The sequence below is a fragment of the Festucalex cinctus genome, chromosome 11, assembly GCF_051991245.1.
Source record: "Festucalex cinctus isolate MCC-2025b chromosome 11, RoL_Fcin_1.0, whole genome shotgun sequence".
Lineage (NCBI taxonomy): Eukaryota > Metazoa > Chordata > Actinopteri > Syngnathiformes > Syngnathidae > Festucalex > Festucalex cinctus.
The window spans coordinates 9,689,752-9,711,281 of NC_135421.1; the positions used below are offsets into that span (position 1 = coordinate 9,689,752).

The window sequence follows — 21,530 nt, forward strand, 5'->3', positions numbered from 1 at the left end:
AGCCATAATGAAGCCGCCACACAGTTCCCACCCTTCTAAACACTTGTTAACTATGTAAATGAAATAGCAGCATAAATAAAGAATACAGTAAACCTTGGAGGGGTGGGGCGTGGTGCGGGGGGTGGGGGGTTGAAAAATCACTGAAAAATTTACAATATAGTGAAGTAAAACCCAAGATAAACCCCATAATATAGGAATTTCGGTCCCAAACACAAATCCGCGCGATAGTGAATCCGCGATAACTGAACTGCAAAGTAACGAGGGACCACTGTATTCCCTAATGGTCAATTTCTGAACACATTGTGTGAACACACTTGTAATTGCACCTTTAACTCCAAAATTGTGTCACAATCCTGCACTTTAGAACTGCTAGTTTATCATCTTGTTCTGCTCTTCTGTCACTCTCCCGCAATCTTGCCCCGCTTCCTCCCTCCTTTTCATCACCATTCATTCCAGCTTTAATCTTCTCCCTCCTAACGGCCCTCTGCCGCTCCACTCGTGTGTACACTTAGTAGAAATCAGTGGAGTCAGACGAGCTTGACGCTGTTACGTAACAAACGTCCTCTTGACTTGGAAGTGTGTCATCTCTTGGGATTTAGGCTCCCTCGGTGGCCACAATCCAAAAAAAGACCCTCCCCCAACCCCATCCCCCTTTTAGGGCCTCCCTGGAGAATGTTAATGCTTGGATGGTGTGATGGAGGAAGTAAAGGGCAAGGGAAGGAAAAGGATGAGACAATAACAAAGAGTTGATCTACAAGGACAGAGGGGAGGAGGGAGGCGGTTGTCGGGGGCGACCACCGTTCTTGAGCCGTAACGAGGAGAGAGGGAGGTAGATGAAGATAAATATTGTAGACATGAGGAAGAGCTGATGTCTCGTTCTTTGTGTGCCTTTACAAAGATAAATAATGCAAAATGTTATTGACACTGATAGAAATGTATTCATCTAACGTAAACAATCTTTTTATAATACTCCATGCTAAAGGGTAGAGCTCGCCAGTCGGCGAGCTGGCGGACTCAGTAACAGGGTTAGGTGTCACTAGTACTCTGGCGTGACGACCGGGGCCTCTCCCCACCGGGCTCGGTGTTCTGGTGTTCCGCCTTCTCCCCTGGTGCTTCCTCCTCTGCTTCCCCCCTCCCGCCGCTGTGCAAATCTCGCGCGGCTGGAGGTGGGGTGGGCACATCTTCCCTCTCTGCGCTGCTGCCCGGTGCCGGTTTCCGGGGGGGTTCTCGCGGGGGGCCGGGTTCGCGGGGGGGGGGGTGGCGGCCGTCGGGGGGGGGGGGGGCGGCTTGTTTGGGGGGGGGGTGGAGGTATGGGTGGGTGGGGGGTTGGGTGCTGGGGGTCGGGGTGTGTTCGGGGGTTTGGGGGTCGGGGGTGGTGGGGCCTGGGTCGTGGTGGATGGCGGGTTTGGGTGGGGTGCGGGGGGGTCGTGGGGGGATGGGGGCTGGGGACCGGTGGGGCGCTGTGGGGGCCCGCTGGGCCTCGTTCTGCGGCCTTGGGCTCGGGGGTGTGGGCCGGGGCTGGGGCGGGGGTGTTCCGGGTGTCTGGGTCGGCTCGCCGACCGGTGTCCGCTCGGGTGGCTTGGGGGTGGCCTTGGTGCTGCCGCGGCCTGGGGATTCCGGGGGGGGGGGGTGCTCGCTTTGCTGGACCGCGGTTGACGGCTTCTTTCTTTGGTGGTGGTCCTTATGCATGCCAGATCCGTCGCACCAGCATCTACTGAAACTCAACAGAAGTACCCTCTCCCTCCCACAGCCCCTTGAATCAGTTGGTGCTGGTGTCTGTGGTTCTCACTTTGCTTTATCTATCCTTCCCTCCTTCCTCTCTTTAGTTTTTCCTCTGGTCACTTGAGATCTTAATTTATTAGAAGTATGAGGTTTCTGGGGTTGGCATAAGACTCTGGGTTTGTAACCACGCAGGAGGGGTCTTGTTGGTGCTGGACTTCACTTTGATGGATTGGATGTACTGGCTTCTATTGATCTCACTCTGCCTTATCGATCCTTCCCTCCTTCCTCTCTTTAGTTTTTCCTCTGGGCTCTTGAGATCTCGCTAAATTTGCTGGAATTTAGAGGCTTCCGGGGTTGGCGTAAGACTTTGATTTTGTAACCATGGGGAAGGCAGGAAGTGTTTGGTCGGTGCTGGATTTCACTTTGATTTACCTTTCTTTTCTCTTTATTTCTTTTTTTTTTTCTGACCTTTTCTCTGGTCTCCTGACCATTTAAATCTCACGACTCTGGCAAGATTCTGAAGTACCTGGTTAAGGCGAAGGGTAATGGGATATTTATAAGGTTTTAGGTGAATGAATGAGTATAAATTTATACGTATTTGCACGCACGCACACGCACGCACGCAAACGCACGCAAACGCACACACGCAAACGCACGCACGCACGCAAACGCACGCACGCAAACGCACGCAAACGCACGCACACATACACACACAAAAAAAAAAAAAAAAAAAAAAAAAAAGAGCAATGATGACAAGACGTTGAATCGGTAAGACTACCGAATGAACAATTCTGAGCTCTTAGAAAAAAAAAATAAAAAAAAATAAAAAATACTCCATGCTGAGATCTGTTCCTAATATTTTGACCCAACAATGTAAGCAAATAACCAGCTGTCAATCAAAGCAGAATGTTATTTTTTCACACGCCTCACTGTGCTGCGCCGGTGGCATACAACGGTTGCACTGGATTAGCGTCCGCCTGTAGCGGTAATCTATTGAGTTAATCTGCCGCCAGTGTGACTGAGGATCATTAGCCGGATTTTTGGCATCAGATCATGAGATCCGATTGGGAGCAGAATTACGCAACGGCCAGGTGTTGGCAGGGGGCGTGTCTGTCATGTGTGTGATTTATGCACAAGGTTAACTAGTGGCTCAGTGAATGGAAATTGTGCCACAGCTGTAAATGGATTTTCACATGAATGTTCCATTGGCTCCCTCAGTTCATTTCAGTTGAGAGATTGTTGAAGGTTATCGCGACTCAGCACAAGGCCCGCTGTGTTGTTATTTTTTGTGTTTTTCCATTACATTTACCAAACGTTTATTTTCAAGTCAAAAATCCAAACAAACAGTTCAATGCAAAATATTTTTACAATCTGCTGACTTTTCTAGCAGCACGTTGACCTGTGTGGGTTTTTGCTGGGTACTTCCTCTCACATTCCAAAAACATGCATTAGTTGAAGACCGTCAATTAGATTAGATGTGACTGTGACTGGTTGTTTGTCTTTGGTGGAGATCACTCCAGGTCGTAAACCCTGAGGATGACTAAAATTCCAGAAAATTTATATATATATATATATATATATATATATTTTGTGCGGGACATTGATTCACTGAGTCACCACATTGCTTTAGGCTGGTGGCCAGTGCAGGATGTTAGCCAAAGTCAGCTGGGATAATGAGGAATTTGTGTTTAAGTGAGGGGGTAGCTTAACATGTGACCTGTCCGAGGCTCCTTCCAACTGGGCATACCACAGATGGCCTGGTGACAGACTCTCCCACTTCTGTCGCCAATTTGAAATGCCTTTTGTATGCACTTAGAGCTGCATTAATGAGTTTGAAACTTTTTTACACATGACCGCCACCTCTGGACCGACCCCAACTATCGAAACCTTCAGTGCATGTGCGAGAAATAATTCCTCTCCATAGCATCGGCAGCGGAAGTCATTGTTCTTAACACATTCACTGCCAGCCCAGCAAAAATGCATTATTTGACGTCTTTTTCCGTCAGTGGCAGTCAATGAGTTAAGATGAGATGTAACCAAAATTGACGGATTTTTAAGCAAAATTTGCCTTAAAAAAGGAAAAAAGGATGCTGCAATATAATCACAAAATATATTGGCACATTGTGTTTAACACATTCACTGCCAGCCCAGCAAAAATGCATTATTTGACGTCTTTTTCCGTCAATGGCAGTCAATGAGTTAAGATGAGATGTAACCAAAATTGACGGATTTTTAAGCAAAATTTGCCCTAAAAAAGGAAAAAAGGATGCTGCAATATAATCACAAAATATATCGGCACATTGTGTTTAACACATTCACTGCCAGTGCCACATGGCAGTCAATGAGTTAAAGGCAACCAGAAACCTCTTTACAGGTGTGGGATATAAAATAGTAAACAATGCATACCAGTTACTTTTTCTCTCATGTCCTCTCACGTGAATGAAACCTGTTATGTGTGGCGCGAGGATGTAGTGGATGGACCAAATGATGGAGAAATATGACAGGAAGAGGACTGAGCCTTATGTGGCCCACATGGTGGATGCCGGATGTGGGCCACCAAAGGACCGTAATTCATCACGGTATGTGGGCCAAGTGCAAGTGTGGGCCACACCAAATTTACTGACTGGGTAGCTATGAGTCCCTTATCCCTTGCAAGACGTGCGATGCGTACACTAAAAACTCGGACACCAGAATGCAGACAACAGAATGTGCAACACAGGAACACCCAACACGACTTCATTTTCATTACAATACTTATGTATCAGCCATAGGATAATGTCATCTAGATCACATTTACAACGCTCATAAGCAATACTAACTTTTGACCTTCATTTGTCGTCATTATTATTTATATCGTACTTTTACATACATATATTTGCGTTCTTATCTTACCTTGTCAATAGAAAGGAAGCCAACTGTGTGTCTTTGGTTATACCCAGAAATGTTCTCAGTATGTTCTACTGCTCAAAAGCTGCATCGATGTTTACACGTTTACTCTGTCTATGCCTATCAGACTCTATTTTTGGCTCGTTTTGTCGCACTTGTCTTCTTTTTTGGGAGGTCTGTGCCGGAGTTCCAGCTGTGCTCGAACACGTCCTTTTCTTACTCCCGACTTACTCAACAATGTAAAAGTTTGCAATCGTGTTGTTTATCCCAGGTTCTCAGCATGAGTGCTATGAAGTGGAAACTTTTATTTTTATTTTATTTCGCTCAATTAGATTATTTTTCAAAATCGTTCAACTCTAGTATGTACTCTTGCAAGGGTTCCTAATGAAGCATAATAACATTTAGCATTTAATGTGTTTTCCCCACTAGCCACTTGTAAAGTAATTTCCTCAAATAACGAGACACGTCTGTTTGAGTGCGTGCATGTCATGTGAACTCATTCATCCTGAGTGAAGAGCCAGCTGCTGTCCAGACTTGCTCCATGTACACAACAATGACCCATTCTCCTTTCTCTCTTTATTTTGACACCACCTCTTGCTTGTCTTCTGCCATCCTTGCATCTTTCATCTCCCTCATTCACTCTTCCTTAGGAGGACGCATTGTAAAATGTGGCGGTGCAATTGTTCATTCTTCATCATAATAATTGCACATGCAGTCTAATTAGGTCCAATTTATAATCTTTCTCGGCACCACGGTGGGTTAGTGGTTAGAACGTCTCCCTTAGAGGTCTGAGGTTCGAGGTTTCAATTTCCGGGAGTTTGTTCTTCCTTTAACATTCAAGTGTTTTTTCTCCAGGTTTTCTGGTTTCACGTTCCAAAAACATGTTAAATTTACGGAAGGCTGTAAACTACAAAGATGTGAATGTGATTATGAATATTGTTTGTGCATGCATAACTGGGTTAGTCTAAATTAGAACTAGAACGAATGGATGCACATATAACTGATCACCCACTTTCTGACACTATGTTTCCTTTTATTCCAAACCCGACTTTGAGTCTAGGTCTATTAGAATGTGTTTTACACTTAACATGCACACCACAGAGTCAAGTTCTTCGGCGCGGCAGTGAGATTTATGGAAGCGGCCGGTCACCTACCCAAGGGTCTTTCAAACAAGGCATGCCACAGATAGCTTCATGACAGACAACAAGTTTCAAAATTAATAGTGTGATTAATCTGTGGTAATACAATGATTAATGCGTTAATATTTTGTGATTAATTAATTGGTTAACGCTTTAACTTTGACAGCAGTAGTTATTTTATTTAAATTTTATACAACTAACTAATTGGAATTGAGGTTTGTAGAAGTTTAGTTTAGCTAGTCAACAAACCTTGCATACATTTAAGCATAATTAAACACGAATTGCATGAATTTAAACAAAATAACCCAGAATTGGTTACGATTCTCCAGTCGGCACAGAGTTGGGCCATGGTTCAGTTTTATACCTTCAACTCCATGCATTTGATCAAAAGACAAGCATGTGTATACTACATAGATGGGCCACGCGCAATTGCAAAGCATTTTTGTCTACGCCATCTAATGTGAGTGGAACATGGTCGCTAAATTTAATGATTGTTTTACGGATTCTGCATGAAAACGTGGTTTTGAGGGCCCATTAGTCGCTGCTTTAGCTTAATTTCACTAGTGTCTGCATCATCAAATTTTTTCCTCCCAGCCCCTACTTGTACCTACAACAAAATGTCTGCGCTTACTCTGCTTGTATGTAGGTGATATGTCGAGAAGCGCTTCACACAACAAGCTCAGGCAATTTGGGCTTTGGTCAGGCTCATGCTTTCTAACCTGCATGCCGATGACAATGAAACCGTGTTACCCCGTTCATCGTACCTACGACTGCTAGCTTTGGGTATGTTCAAACGATTGTTTTCTATGGGTTTTTAATATTACATAGACGTCCCAAATTAGAGTTGCAAATTTAAGTCTACTGAAAGAGATGCAACCTAATAGACGAAAACAAAAAGCAAGAAGCTTCTCAATTAAACTCCAAGGCTTAGTCGTCATGGTGTGTTGCGTCTGTTTGGTAAAATGACCGTTATTAGAAACTTAATGAGTTCTGTAAACTCTATGGAAATTCTCATTAACTCATCTATTGTATTTGGCATTTTATGTTAGTATTAAGATCAACTTACCCCGGGTTTTCACCGGATGCGGTTGCGGTGCGGTTGCGGTGCGGTTGCGGTGCGGTCCGGCGACGCAAGCAATTAGATTCCATTCATTCGAATGGTGCAGTTTACACCGCTTGCGGGTGCGTTGCGTGTCGACTGCGTCTCAGCTGCGGCGTGCCGCAGGCCTTCCGCAAGGATAGACCTATTTTCTATTTTTGCCGGACGCCGCAGCGGTAGGCCTCCGGCAAATGGCAAGCTAGCACAAAACACATCGAGCGGGACAGGAAGACCGAGGCAGTTTCAAAATAAATTTCCGGTTACCTTTCAGAATAAAACACTCGCCAGCTCCTATTTCGCAAGTTTTTCAGCAAAACGTGACGTGGGCGTCGCCGGGCCATGTGCTCATTCACGGTTTAGACACCAGCGAACATGGACGAGGAGAGGTTTATATTGGAGGTGGAAAACCATAGAGATAGACCGATATGCTTTTTTCAGGGCCGATACCGATTCCGATTATCGGTAGTCAAGGAGGCAGATAACCGATATTTGAAGCAGATATTCATTTGCAGTAAAAGTTAAAATGTTGGCACCAAATTTTGGAATAATGCAAACCCTAACCGTTCTTTACAATGGATTCTCACACTGCACTTTTCATTTTACATCCTTCTATCTGTAATAAGACGTTGGTGGCGGGGGGAGTTAAATGTGGGGGCCAATGTGACATTACCTTTTATAGCATTTGGGATACTTGTAGTTTTATTCTATAAATGTTGTATTTTTATATTTTGAAGTAATAGGAGGAACCCTGTCATTCAAAATGTGCATCAGCTGTGGCATTACTTATTACTACAGCAAAAAAAAAAAAAAAAAAAAAAATCCATGAGAAAAACTATTCATCCCTGAACACCATACAGTTCTTGTAGACCTTATTATAATTATTGTTATTGTTACCATATAGACAGTTTTGATAAGCTGAGGATCTTAAATCGAGAACAGCAATATCATGCTACTCCTCTCTACAAGAGAACAGTCAAAAGACACTTCATCATGTAGTTTACTGCCACTTAGGATGCCCCAATCAACGCAGAAAAAGGTAGAGTAAAATAACTTGGTTATAATAATAGTAAGAATAACTTGGTTAAACAGACATTGTTGCGGTGGACCGCTGCCACTTTCTGCTGTTTAATGTGTTTTACACTTATAGACACGTGTGTATATGGGCCCACTATTCTCTCACTACTGTACTGTACTGTATCACTTAATGGCACAGATGTACTTGTCTAAATAATAACTGGGCTGCAACATTGCTAATTCACATTAACAAGCACTGTCTTAGCTGTCCACATGAATAGTTACTAACACACGAGAAAGTTATACAACACACCAAACATGAGCTCATTATTCAAAGTATGATGCACGTAACGAAATTACATCACTGAACATTAATTGCAGCCGTGTACGGCCGTAGATGTTACATATTAGTGGCATCCATTGAGAGGATAATGTCCCAACTGACGGCAGACATGACGTGAAAAGAGAGACAAAACGAGCAAATAAGCACACTATACTTTAGTGCACTTCTCTACTAATGCCAAACATACGGAAGAGAACACGTTCGTGTAGTTAAACAGTGTTTGAGACACTTAATTTGTTACGGAGCGGACTTTAACGAGGTGCACAACGAGCTGTCAATCAAATCGACGTTGAAGCTTAAGGCACACAATGGCAAACCAGTGCGACAAATAAACACAATATAAAGTAACTAAACGCTATTTAGTGTCACTGTGGCATCTGACTGCATAATAACCGCTATGCAACAAGTAGTGGACGTGACCCAGAATGCAATGTGTGCGTCACGAGAGGTAAATATAATGACATTACTCTACTCTTAACATGGAACTAGACAATATAATAATGACAACTGTTAATATTTGGAACCTTTCTAACAAACATTATTTACTTAATTAAGTGAAAATGTGTGTGATTCCCTCCCCGAGTAGCGAATTAGCTACTGGGTGTTAGCCTACATGCTAAGCTAAACACACCACTGTTAGCTAGCGGGGATTCAATGCAAGGCAATGCAGCTCCATTCATATAGTGCATTTAATACACAACATAATTCAATGTGTTTAGCTTATCATGGTGAAAAGTTCGGCGGAGTCTCTTTTAACTTACCTTCGAAGCATGTGTCTCGCGTTGTGTCCGTGGGTGTGTGTGTGACCGGCAACTGTGATACACGGCATACACTACTGATTGGTTCTGGCTCTTGCACGGCTAACCAATCAAATGCTGCTATGGGTGTTACGTTGCTGGAGTTGGACTCCATAAAAGACAGAGACGCTCTGGGCTGCATTCCAAGCGAAAAGACGGAGTTTTAAATGGATCGCTCATATCGGCCGTCAGATGAATAAAACAGACCGATACCGATATGTACCAATATGTCAAATATCGGCCCCGATTATCGGCCCGGCCGATTATCGGTCTATCTCTACAAAATAATATATGACACGGCACATCCTTTTTATAAGGACTGTAATGTATTGTGAGTTTGATGTTCGCGATTGCTTGTTGTGCCCGTCTCGCTTGCCGTACTTAGCGGCAGCCGGACGGGGAAGACAGAAATAAAGAGTGGACCCGCACTGACCCGACTCTCGTTATTAATATACTTTACAAGGACAACCAAAAAAAGGATGCTGCATGGAATCTCATAGCAGAAGAAGAAGAAAAGGTTAAATCAAAAGAAGTCCACCTCTCTTTCTGCTTCTCTGTTGAGCCCAGACTTTCTGTATGTTTGTCGTTGTGAAATGCCACATGATCGCGCGCGCGCGGTCCCACGAGACACGTTGGGAAGTGGGCGGCGACGGAGCTGCCGGACCGCAGCTGTGCGGAGCCGGTGTGGATTGACAAAAAAATTGACCCGTCCGGAGCACGCAGTCAAGACGCACCGCACCGCAACCGCACCACAACCGCATCCGGTGAAAACCCGGGGTTACCCTTTGTTTGATTAAGTTATATTGTTTGGTTAACATTTTGGTGTTTAAAAAAAGCAGTATCTAATTCTGTTCTAATTTATTTGAAAGTTTTTCAGTAAACTTCAACAGGAATGACAAACAGTTCAAAGCAAGCATGCTTTGTCGCTTTGGAAATAGAGCTGTCAAATTAATTGACAACTATTTGGATAATCGCAAAATCATTTGGAGCCATTTTCTAATTTAAAATTGTCCAAATACTATGATTTCAGCATACCCAACAGTAAATGTTCACGGCTATCTGTAGTCCTTCAAGAAAGACGCCTGATTATCTTCTGTGTTTAATCAAGATAAGACATTTGCAAACATCTGTTTTTACTTTGGAAAACAATGACCAAACCGGTAGCATGATACCACATCAATCCCCACCCCCCTTTTTTAAATTACTGTACGAATAGGAAGTACAAAATAAACACTAATCACTGGTTAATAAACAGTAATCAGGGCAAAAATGCTTTTATAATACACTTTAAATGCAAGATGAAAATGAATCAGATTAGTCAATTAATTTATTGAGTTTAGGTTAATCGATTCTAAAAATATTCGATAGTGACAGCACTATTTGGAAAACTGCAAGCGACAGAGTGAGAAGGTCAGAAGAAATACTTTAATAAAATGTGTTTAAAGAGTGTTGTAGAGGTAAAACAAAAAAATAGCTCCCTGTATTGTGGATTTTTGCCTATTGCTGGCAGGTCTGGAACATGTCTGCCATGAGAAACGGAGCTTCACTGTATATCTGTCTCAATATCAGATGCTGGAGTATCATTATTGTTCCATGAGGGACAACATTACTTTCGTCCTCAAGCAACATGTCATTGCTTAGCATTCACTGTGCTCGCCTAAAGAATTCCTGAGCGTCTGTTATTGATCAGTGGCCTTGCAGAAAAAAGCAGCAAAGAAGCAACAACTTGCGGAACGGAAACAAAAATCTGACAATTATCGAGCGGGAAAGTTTCGTCGAGACCTTCACGCAGGCACGAATGATCGCAGCTTCACTTGTGAGGTAAACATCGTCATCAACTCCGATGCCGGTGACGCATATGTATGGATTTCCAATCCCGACGTTCCCTCGTCAATGAGCGCTGTTTGCCTTTGTTCACGTAAGCGTGCCAGAAAACATCTTTTCATTAAGTTGACCAGACGGGTCCGGACAGACGTGCTTAGCGAAAAGCAGGTCAGCGAGTATTTAGGTGCTCCGGGCATGAGCTGCGCTGGTGATGCTGAGGGCCTCGGACGTTTGGGTACATCGATGTTGTGGCTGATAATCCAGCGTGCATGTATGTGTGTCGAATATTTTTACATTGACATTCCCGTGCATGACAACAACGCCATCCAGGAAACTGTGTGAGCACGGTCTGGTAGTCTCTCTCTCATACAGCACTCGGCTCTTGTCCCAAGAGGACATCTATGGGTCGTAATCCACTGGCTGCCATTAAAGGAAGGCACCTTTAATTTTACATGTATGGCTCGATTGGCAGTAAATAGTTAGTTTAGCTACGAAACATGCATAAGAGCTGAAGAATACACCCCAATATTGATTTATTTAACTTTTTTCAACATAGAAGTACTTCCGTGTTGGAACGCCCTCAAGTGGTGACGTAACAAGTGTGTATACTCGCTTGGCGAACAGTAGTTCACGCAGACAGAACGGCGAGGAAGACACAAACGTCACTTATGCCTTACTGTATTGCAAAATTTTGCAAGGTGTCGTCAAGGAAAAACCCGCGAGGAGCACACTGGTATGTTATCCCCCCAAAAAAAAGACTATTTGCGTAGAAAATGGCTTGCTAAGTGCTGTCGACCTCCCGGCAAGGACAAGCAGGCGCGGACGTTATGTTTTATTAGCTCGTAAGTTGTTTATAGTTCACAAATTGACCATGTTCATAATCTTATTTTAACAAAAAATTTATTGAATGTGGATTAGTGTCATTATCATCGGCATGTGCGACGTACTACATTTGTGTTCTGTCCCGCTGTTCTCCCTGTGGTCCATTCCAGTTTCATTTGCATTTCTATTAATTTCGTTCGGATCCAAACTATTGATAACCAGCCTAGGTAACGGCGTCTCGCATTTCCTTACTTCATTTTGTCTATAAATAAACACGGTTAATACACAACCTTCTTGCAAGCTTTCGTTTACATCATCGGGACGCTACGCAAAAAAAGAAAAGAAAAAAAAACAGCTAGGGGAGGTTGGGCGCTGTAACGACGATACATATAATTTTACTATTTTTTTCTTTTTCCTGAAATAGTTTGTCAGTTCCACACGTTTTGCATTGCTCGTGCTGTGTGTCACTTTACCTGTTGGATATTGGCTCCTCCAAGACTTTTCTTCTTCACATCTTTCATCGCAACCAAAGCTATCCTGAGAATGTCTATTTAGTATTGCCATGTTGAATGTCTGATGTTCCAGGATGCAGTTGAGATTGTCCGCAAGGAACCGATCCTCGATTTCTTTTATTTCCAGACAGCACACATTCATTAGCGGATTGTCCATTCCTGCAGCTCCCGCACGAGCACCACTCACCCACCGCCTGATTCACTCGTTCATTAAAGTTTATTTTGTGCCCGAAAAGACCATCTGGCGCCACAACTTTCACATCCAAGGCAGACTTTCCTTCGGTAGGGTTATTTTGTCGTGTTGGCTCGAAGCGATAAGGTTTAATCCTTCCGGGTTTGACGCTAGATGCACGGCTGCGTTGCATAGCGCTTCGATCGTGTAGCGTTTACACACTAGTGACGTAAACATCCGGGTTATTTAGTCACGTGTAACAAACATGCCGGCGTTCGATTCATTTTAACATCGGTTTAAAAGTTATTAAATGTACATAAAAAAATAATCACGTCACCAAATTAATTATTGAAAAAGTAGCAACTTTTTGCTGCTAAAAATGGATCAATAAGTAAAGTGTCCCTTTAAGGTCCGCCCTCTACTCTCGCTCTCGCTCACTCTTTGGATTGTTCATCTACGATGTGATCGTTGGCTTAGTTGCTGCCCGGAGGAAAAGTCAAAGAGCAGATGGGAAGTGGAGCAAAGGCTGATGGCGGGCGACGGAATCAGGAAAATACAAATAAGAGGATGAAAAAATACACTTGGGATATTACATTAAGTACGCCTGTTCAATCTTATGCACATTTTTGTGCAATTCCAGATTAAATTGCAGATACAACTTAGTGGAATTAATATGTTCAAATAGTATTAGGAAACAATTCTGGAGCAGAAATTGAACTAAAGTAAATTGTGATGGCTCCTTGAATAAAGGGTGTAATTTGTTTAGTGACCACGTAAATAAATTTCAGGACATTCCAAATTGTTGCAATATTTGGCTTTGATTGATTTCCCCTCTTCTCTCAGCTTACATGGTTTGCTTTTCTCCCATAGACAGCTCTCTGGTCTGCATGTTTTCTTAACAGCAAATGCCGTTTTCTCAGGTGAAACTCAAAGCCAATAACAAGCACGATCTACTATTCAAGCAATCAGTCTAAAAGGCAACTCCTGAGCAACTATAAATAGCCATCAGTCACATGTTCCAATACTTTTGCTCACTTGAAAAGAGGGCGGGTACAAACAAAAGGTCTCTGCCCTGAGTTGTTTCGCACAGTGGTGCCCAACCTTTTGCAGTGATGTACCACCTGTGATTTTTTTTTCAGGCAATTAACCCCCAAAAAGTGCAAAGCATTTTTGGTTGGAAAAATAAACAAAACAAAAAATTCAACAACAAAACAGAGTACTGCGCCATCGATTGATCTATTACACTTGGGAACTTCATTTGTACAAAACATCCATCCATCCATCCATCCATCCATCCATCCATCCATCCATCCATTCATCCATTCATCCATCCATCCATCCATCCATCCACTTTCCTAACTGCTTGATCCTCACAAGGGTCTCGGGGGTGCTGGAGCCTATCCCAGCCGGCTTCGGCAGTAGGCGGGGTACATCCTGAACTGGTTGCCAACCAATTGCAGTGTACAAAATATATAACTTAAGCTTTCAAATGATGCCAAAGTGTAGGGGTGGGGCTTTGCGACCATTGATTGCATCGTAAAAGAAAATGGCTTCCCTCAGTTGAAGCACTTTTTAGGGAAGAGGAAAAGTAAGTGTATAACACTTTTTATTGAACAAATTTAGGCTTTAAATGTTGTTAGCATGTTTTCTAGAAGACTCTTAAGAACACATTAAAGTATTGTTTGAATTATTTTAACTGTATTTGAGCCTAGCATTTAAGTTAAAAAAAAATGTCCTCTGTAGTGGACAGTATTCCATTTAGTTTACAAAGATTGGGGAATATAAAAATAAACATGATTTGACAATATTTTTTTTCCTGGTAGTCAGGAGGGTATTTCCACCCGTTTTGTGGAATAACTTAAATGTCTTTGTTTATTATTTGTTTTTGGCACAATTGTTAAATTATGCTGTTTTTTTTATTGTCATTTTAAATGTTTGAAATAAAGTTGAAAAAAAAAAGGCATTTCTATTCATTTCAATGGGAATTTGATACACAGTCCCCTCCAAAAATACATTTGGCTTTCAGATCAAAAGATGAATGAGACAAAAATTCAGAATTCCAGCTTTTATTTCATGGTTATATTATGTATATTTCATTTAGTAATGCTAAATCAGTGGTTCTCAAATGGAGGTATGTTTGCACCTGGGGGTATGTGAAGGCACTCCCGGGAGTATGTGAGATTTAAAAATAAATTTAAAAAGTAGCATCCATGTAAAAATAATTTAAAAATAATTATTAAATTATGTAAATATCCATCCATCCATCCATTTTCTGAACCGCTTGTTCCTCACAAGGGTCGTGGGGAGTGCCGGAGCCTATCCCAGCTGGCTATGGGCACCAGGCGAGGTACACCCTGAACTGGTTGCCAGCCAATCACAGATTCTGACAATATTTCAGGAAAATATAAGTTCAAATGAATTCAGTAGGCTATTCAGTTTCATTGCCCTAAAAATAATCTTATGCCACCTAGCATCACCTGTCAATCATTTGATTTTTTTTTTTCAATTAAATTAATGATTTCTTATTGAGAACAGATCTTTACTATGATCCCTAAGGAGGAATTTATTTGGAATTACTTTAATTCTTTCGTTGTTTTTTTTGTGTTTTTTCTTTTAATGTCCTCTATAGAGCACAAAAGGAGTTAATTCAATCTTATGCACTGGGTGGGAGATATTCAGGTTTAAAAAGGTCCACTACAGAGGACAAATTTGAATTGCTAGTAGTTAGGAGGATATAACTGTTTTCAAGATGGAGGTTCGGCGTTTGGAAAAGAAGCAGTTTAGTTTTAAGTTTAAGATGGGACTAGAAAAATTGGACCTTTCATCTATAACTATGTTCAAACATCAAAACATCTGTAGTAGGAATGAAAAAAATGTTGGTTAAAGTTTTGTTATGCTCCTGTAAAGCGCATTGTGACAGTTAAGGCTGTTTGAATGCACAATATAAATGAAGATGACTTGACTTGACTTGGCAAGCCAACAACAGAGATGCACCAAAGCAGATTTTTCAGAGCTCAGGTTGCCCTCATTGGCTTCCCTTGCATTCCCTTACATTACATTATTAATGATGAGGATAATGTCAGGTTACCTTGGTATGTAGGTCTGTTTGTGACACGCCTCTTCACACACTCTGAAGATACAATCTAACGATTACACACAAATGCATAATTGATTCATTTTCAAGATAGGCCTGCACAGTTGCTTATATTGTGAAATAAGACAAATTAAGATAAGCTCTCAGTATGTTGCAGCTGAGTTGTATACCACTCCAAACTACCACCATAATATTACATCTTGCTCAATTGATTCCTCTCTGACAGCGTCAGGTATTGCATCATAGGCTTTGCTGACAATACAAGCCCAGACCTGCTTCGGCAGGAGCGCCACCGCTCATTATGCTATGTGAGCAGTTATTAGCGGGTCCCCTGGCTGACACCTCCTCACCGCATCGCTGATGAAGGTTGTCAAAGCACTGACGTTTGGCCGCCATGCTGCGATGGAGCTGTCAATCAACGTCTCGGTGGAGGGTGATCATAAGTGCAGGGAGCTGACATGTGAGCAGGATATGTTTAGAAATCTATTTTTAAATTCATGACCTAGTGCCATGGTCTTTCCTGACATTTCACACAGGCACAAACACGCGCAGCATTGCAAATACTAGAGCAACAAACGTTTTTCATTGGCGCCATCTTGTAGCATCTTGACGTCAAGGAACTTTGATCAAGTGAGTCGAGAAGTTTAATTTGTACGATAGCCTTGTCATGAAATAAAGGATCATTGTAAACAGTATTTCTTAAATTGGGAGTCAACATTAAGCATGTCTTTATAATAATATGTTATATGTGACCTCATCGGTCCAAACATGACATTATCATTAAGATTACATTTGTGGAAATGAGTTAGGAAGCAAAATACAGCCATTTTTTTTAGCCATCTCAGGGGGCAGCCATTTTGCCACTTGTTGATTGTTTTTTTTTTTTTTTCTTTTTTTAAAAGAGCTCAGAATTGTTCATTCGGTAGTCACTTGTTGATTGGTTGTTACCTGAGACCTGAGCAACATTGATGTCATCTTCAGTCGGAAGCAAGTGGCAAAATGGCCGCTCCCTGAGGTGGCTAAAAACGGCTGGATTTTGCTGCTTAACTCATATTCCACTAACACAATATCAACCAGAATACCATATTTAGACAAGTGGGGCTGCATAGAACATATTGTCCAAAAAAAATGGGGTTGACATCCCCTTTATAACCAAAAACGTATAAATACGTTCTATTTTAAATGTTTTAAGTGCCCCAAAGACGTATTTATATACGTTTTTGTTTTATGCTCGAGCATACAGAAGGCTTTAATGCAGCCTCTCAACTACAAAGAACGGTTGAAGAAATAGTAGTTATTACACAAACGGCCAGGAGGTGGCAGCAGAGCAAAGGAGGTCAACCAGGGCCATGTTGAAAAAAAGTTCAATTACTGTACTCACAATTGTAAATAGATTTGTAAATAATGATCACACTTAGCTATATTCTAATGCTAATTGCTGCAAAACGGAAACAGATAGAAATATACTTTTTTTTTTCCTAATGAAAGAAGAGACTTTAATCTTTCTTTTGGTAGGTATGTTATTATAGGAATAGAACACAATATTCTGTGGGTCTTGCAAAATCAGTCAAAATCCAGTAAAACAGCCGGGAGTAAAGGGGATTAATGAATTTTTTTGCCTGGCCAATCGCGAGTTATGCTAATTTTATTCTTCTCAGTTCTTTCACGTGCCTCCTTAAGAATTCCAATGAATTCCATCATTCATCATTTCATTCTAAACTGTTTCCTGAATGTCAGAACCATACTAATAATTAGCTTTTGCATTGAAAATGACTTTCCTATGTCATCTTCATTAACAATTAACCAATTATGTATGTAATTATTGCTTTCAACGGAGGTGAATAAAATATCCCGTCGTCAAATCTATTATTAGTTTGAGAAAAGCATCCAATCAGTGACTAAATAAGGATGTGCATGTGTAAAGAAGATGGAGGGAAAACAAACAAGTGAAAGCCAACACTAACACATACTTTATCAATCTTCATCACTTGGCAGTTGGCACATGTCTACTGTATGAATAGATGAAAAGAAAATTGTACATCCTGCCTGGTCAAAACAAAGCTCCGCCCAATCTTTGTGCATGTTCCACATAATGACTGTTATTTCTGATGTGAGACCTGTCTGTTTGTCATTATTGTGTGGCGCACGCTGAGCAGGACAGGGGATCAAGTGCTGTCTTGATGAAATAATGGAAATGTAAATAATCTGTCCCAGGGTGCAATCATAAAACCGGTTTTAACTGTACAGGTAAATCTAATTTTAGTGTCTTAACAATCATGATTTTTTGTTCTCTCTCATTTTTCTCTCCTCACCTTAAGGTACATCTTCCAAGCAAAAAAGAATCCGGCAATGTCCAAGTAATTTTTCTCAGGTTTTGTTAAAAGTAACAAACGTTAAATGTTTTGATGTTTCCTACTAGTAGTTCCCTAAAATACCCCCAAAAAAGGCAGAAAAAAAGTAAAGTAAAAGTAAAACTTCTGTTTTGGGATGGGCGTTTTCACCTAAGGGTGTACTCACTTTTGTTGCCAGCTATCAATGACTATTTGAAGTTATTTTGAGGAAACAATATATTTACACTGCTGTGTACTGCTAAACTGTACACAGACTACTTTTCATTATGTTCATGTATAGTTTCTTCAGTGTTGTTCCATGAAAAAACACAATTAAATATGTGCAGAAATGTGAGGGGCTGCACTCACTTTTGTGAGATCATGTAGACGATTGACTGTTAATGTTTATGTAGTTACCGGTCTTGTTGGTATGTTTCTCCTTCCTGCTTCTGTCCCTATTTCCCTTCTTGATTGGACTCTCGGCTCGAGCGGCTATTGTCCAGCTTTTTGTCAACAAATGATTTTGAATGTTCTGTGTTTGGCATTGTGCATTTTAGTCTCCAAATCTTGTTCTTGACAGTCTTAGTTATAAAAAGTTAACCATATAAACATTATTGTGATGCAATTAGCATATTGAACCAAACTGAAACTGTTCAGTGTAAAATGGGTGTTTATCTTGAAGGTGTTGTCATTCTTACACACATTTTGACCATCACACTTTTTGTTTTCCCAGGATCCTTCGGTGCAGAAGGTGGGCGGAGGCCGAAAGAAAACTGTGTCATTCAGCAGCATGCCCTCAGAGAAGAAGGTACATGTTTTACCATCTTTCATCACAACAAGCAGAGATCATGCGACATATTTATTAGGTGGAATATTTTAATTTCATGAAAACCTTGATGTTGAACAAGAATGTGGAATTTAAAACCAAGTTCAGCTTTTCATTCAGCTTCTTTGAGAATAACATCTACAACCACTGAAACTCTGCCATCCCCCAGAACACAGTCGCTTTTGACATATCCATCAAGACATAATGAAGTGCTTTACTATATTTGGGGTGGGGGTGTTGTCAACAGAGCCTTTTATACAGTAATTATATTTTAACATTACAAACAGAATTGGGTTTAAAGCACTTCTACAAACTGGAGTACTGTATATTAGCTATTACAGAAACCTAAACATATCTAGGCAATTACTCAATTACTACTGCTGTTGATTTGATTTAGGGCAGCTGTGGCATAAGCATTACCTTGAGTGCTGTACTTACCCTGCCTTCACGGGCTATGGGAAACATGGACGTTACCACCGGGAAACTCCTAATTACGACTGTTCATGTGATTTTGTTATAGCAAAATTGTGTATGCTACGTAATCTTGTAGATTCTAAAACAGCCTGCTGTGCTAGCGGACGTTAACGCCCTTTCAAGTGTTACTATTTCTTGCCATTCACAGATTGTTCTGCACTCTCTGCCATGTTGAAACTTGACATTTTTTTGGTAAAATCCTCTTTGATACCTTTAAAGCAAACCAGATTTCATGCAAGGAATTAGTAAAAATGCTTGAGAAGCTTGAGAGATTTTTATTTATTTATTTATTTTTTATTTTTTAGTGTGTATTTAACTCATTCACTCCCAGCCATTTTCACAGAAGCAGTCCCGTTTGCTCCCGGCTGTTTTACTGGATTTTGACTGATTTTGCAAGGCCCACAGAATATTGTGTTCTATTGCTATAAAAGCATGGAACCGATCAAAAGAAAGATTAAAGTCTCTTCTTTCATCAGGAAAAAAAAAAAGTATGCTTCTATCTGTTTCAGTTTTGAAGCAATTAGCATTAGAAGAGAGCTAAGTTTCATCAGTTTTCACAAATTTATTTAAAATTGTAAGTAATTGAGCTTTTTTTTTTTACATGGCCCTGGTTGATCTCCTTTGCTCTGCTGCCACCTGCTGGCCGTTTGTGTAATAACTTCCATTTCTGCAACCGTTCTTTGCAGTTGAGAGGCTGCATCGAAGCCTTCTGTATGCTCTAGCATAAAAAAACAAACAAAAAAAAACAACGTATAAATACGTCTTTGGGACACTTAGAACATAAAAAACCCCCCATATTTATATACTATTGGGAGTAAATGAGTTAAAGAGACATTTTTGGAGGGAGAGCAGTTCTGTTCATTTATGGAACACTGTGAATGGGACTTAATATTTTTCAATGAGGGAGGGTTTGCGTTTCTTTTTTGTTCTTGAATTGTTGGGTTAGCGCACATGTGTCAAGATCTGGTCCTCGATGGCCAGAGTCCTACATGTTGTTGAGGTTTCTCTACTCCAACACACCTGATTCAATGATCAGGATAATTATCAGGCTCCTGCAGAGCTTGCTGCTGAGCTTAAATATGATTCAGCTATGTTAAAAGTGGGAAACCTCTAAAACGTGCAGGACTGTGGCTCTCGAGGGCTTCAGTTTGACACCTATGGGTTAGGGCAGGGGTGGGCAAACTCGGTCCTCGAGGGCCGGAGTCCTTCAGGTTTTGGAGGTCTCCCCTTTTCCAACACAAACTGATTCTAATCAACAGGATCGTTATCAGTCTTATGCAGAGCTTGCTGATGAGCTGATCATATATCAGCTGTGTTGGAGAAGGGAGACCTACAAAAACTGCAGGACTCTGGCCCTCGAGGACCGAGTTTGCCCACCCCTGGGTTAGGGATGAGTCGTAAAACAACGGTCTTGTTTTTGTTTTTCAATGAAATAAGTGTTGAGCAAATGTTTATATTTATGCGTGAGCGTGGTAGTTTTCCAATAATTTAGCCTCAATACCCAGCTCAATCCCATGAATTACTTTATTATTATATAGCAGTTTGGAATAGTTACAAAATTTCCCATCTTCATTTCCCATTTAAATTTATCAGAAACTTTCCAGAAATTTGCTGGAAGTTTTCCAACCTTTTTCAACGAACTAAAAAATTTGGTAAGGAATGGGGGCATTTCCCATCTGTGAGGTTGTGGGTTCAATCCTCACCCCTGGTGACCATGTCGAAGTGTCCTTGATCAAGACACTGAACCATGATTTCCAGTGGACCTGGCAGCATTTCAACACCATATGTTGTAGTTAAAATAAATACATTTACGTAATGATGTGTTAAAACTAGTGCTGTCAAAGTTAAAGCGTTAACTAATTAATTAATCACAAAAAATTATCGCATTAATCATTGTATTACCACAGATTAATCACACTATTAATTTTGACCGCAGATGATCCTTTTTGGCCGACAGAGGATGGTAACGTTAAAGGTAGCTGTTCGAGTTTGAGCAATAAACATAACTACATGCATTAAAGTAAAGCATTTAATAAATGTTTACATATGCCATAGGTAATTTTTTTCCCATTTTAAATGCAAATAATTGATTAGAAAAAGCAGGATGAGCGTGGGCAGCGGATATAAATTTTTGAAGACGTCCTCATAACTAGGGTTGTGCTCAAAAAATCGATACGGCAATATATCGTTACGGGCCTCATGACAATACACGTATCGATACGCAGGCGTCAGAATCGATATTGCTCGTTAACTTTAAATAGACAGTTAACGTTTGCCTTTGCAGCTTGCATTGTACCTAAAAAATAAAAAGCAGTAGCGTCTTTGAAGTTAATTGCCTTAAATTAATGCAAAAATAGCTCACCGGTGATTGGACACTGTGTCTTGGCGAAGAAAAATGAAAGCAGAGGAAGAATACCAACATTTATTTACTTATAAAGTTAACATGGCACGTGTCTTAATGTACCAATTTTCCTAT

At 41.0% G+C, this 21,530-nt stretch overlaps 1 protein-coding gene across 2 annotated transcripts in view; it reads left to right on the top strand.

The window, feature by feature from the left end:
* Nucleotides 1-21,530, top strand: part of plcl1 (phospholipase C like 1) — a 116,401-nt gene that overhangs the window by 59,043 nt on the left and 35,828 nt on the right. For both annotated transcript variants that reach the window (XM_077536450.1, XM_077536451.1), the window contains exon 2: nt 18,488-18,562. In XM_077536450.1, coding sequence (XP_077392576.1) covers nt 18,488-18,562 — 75 coding nt within the window. The remainder of the gene's footprint in view (nt 1-18,487; nt 18,563-21,530) is intronic.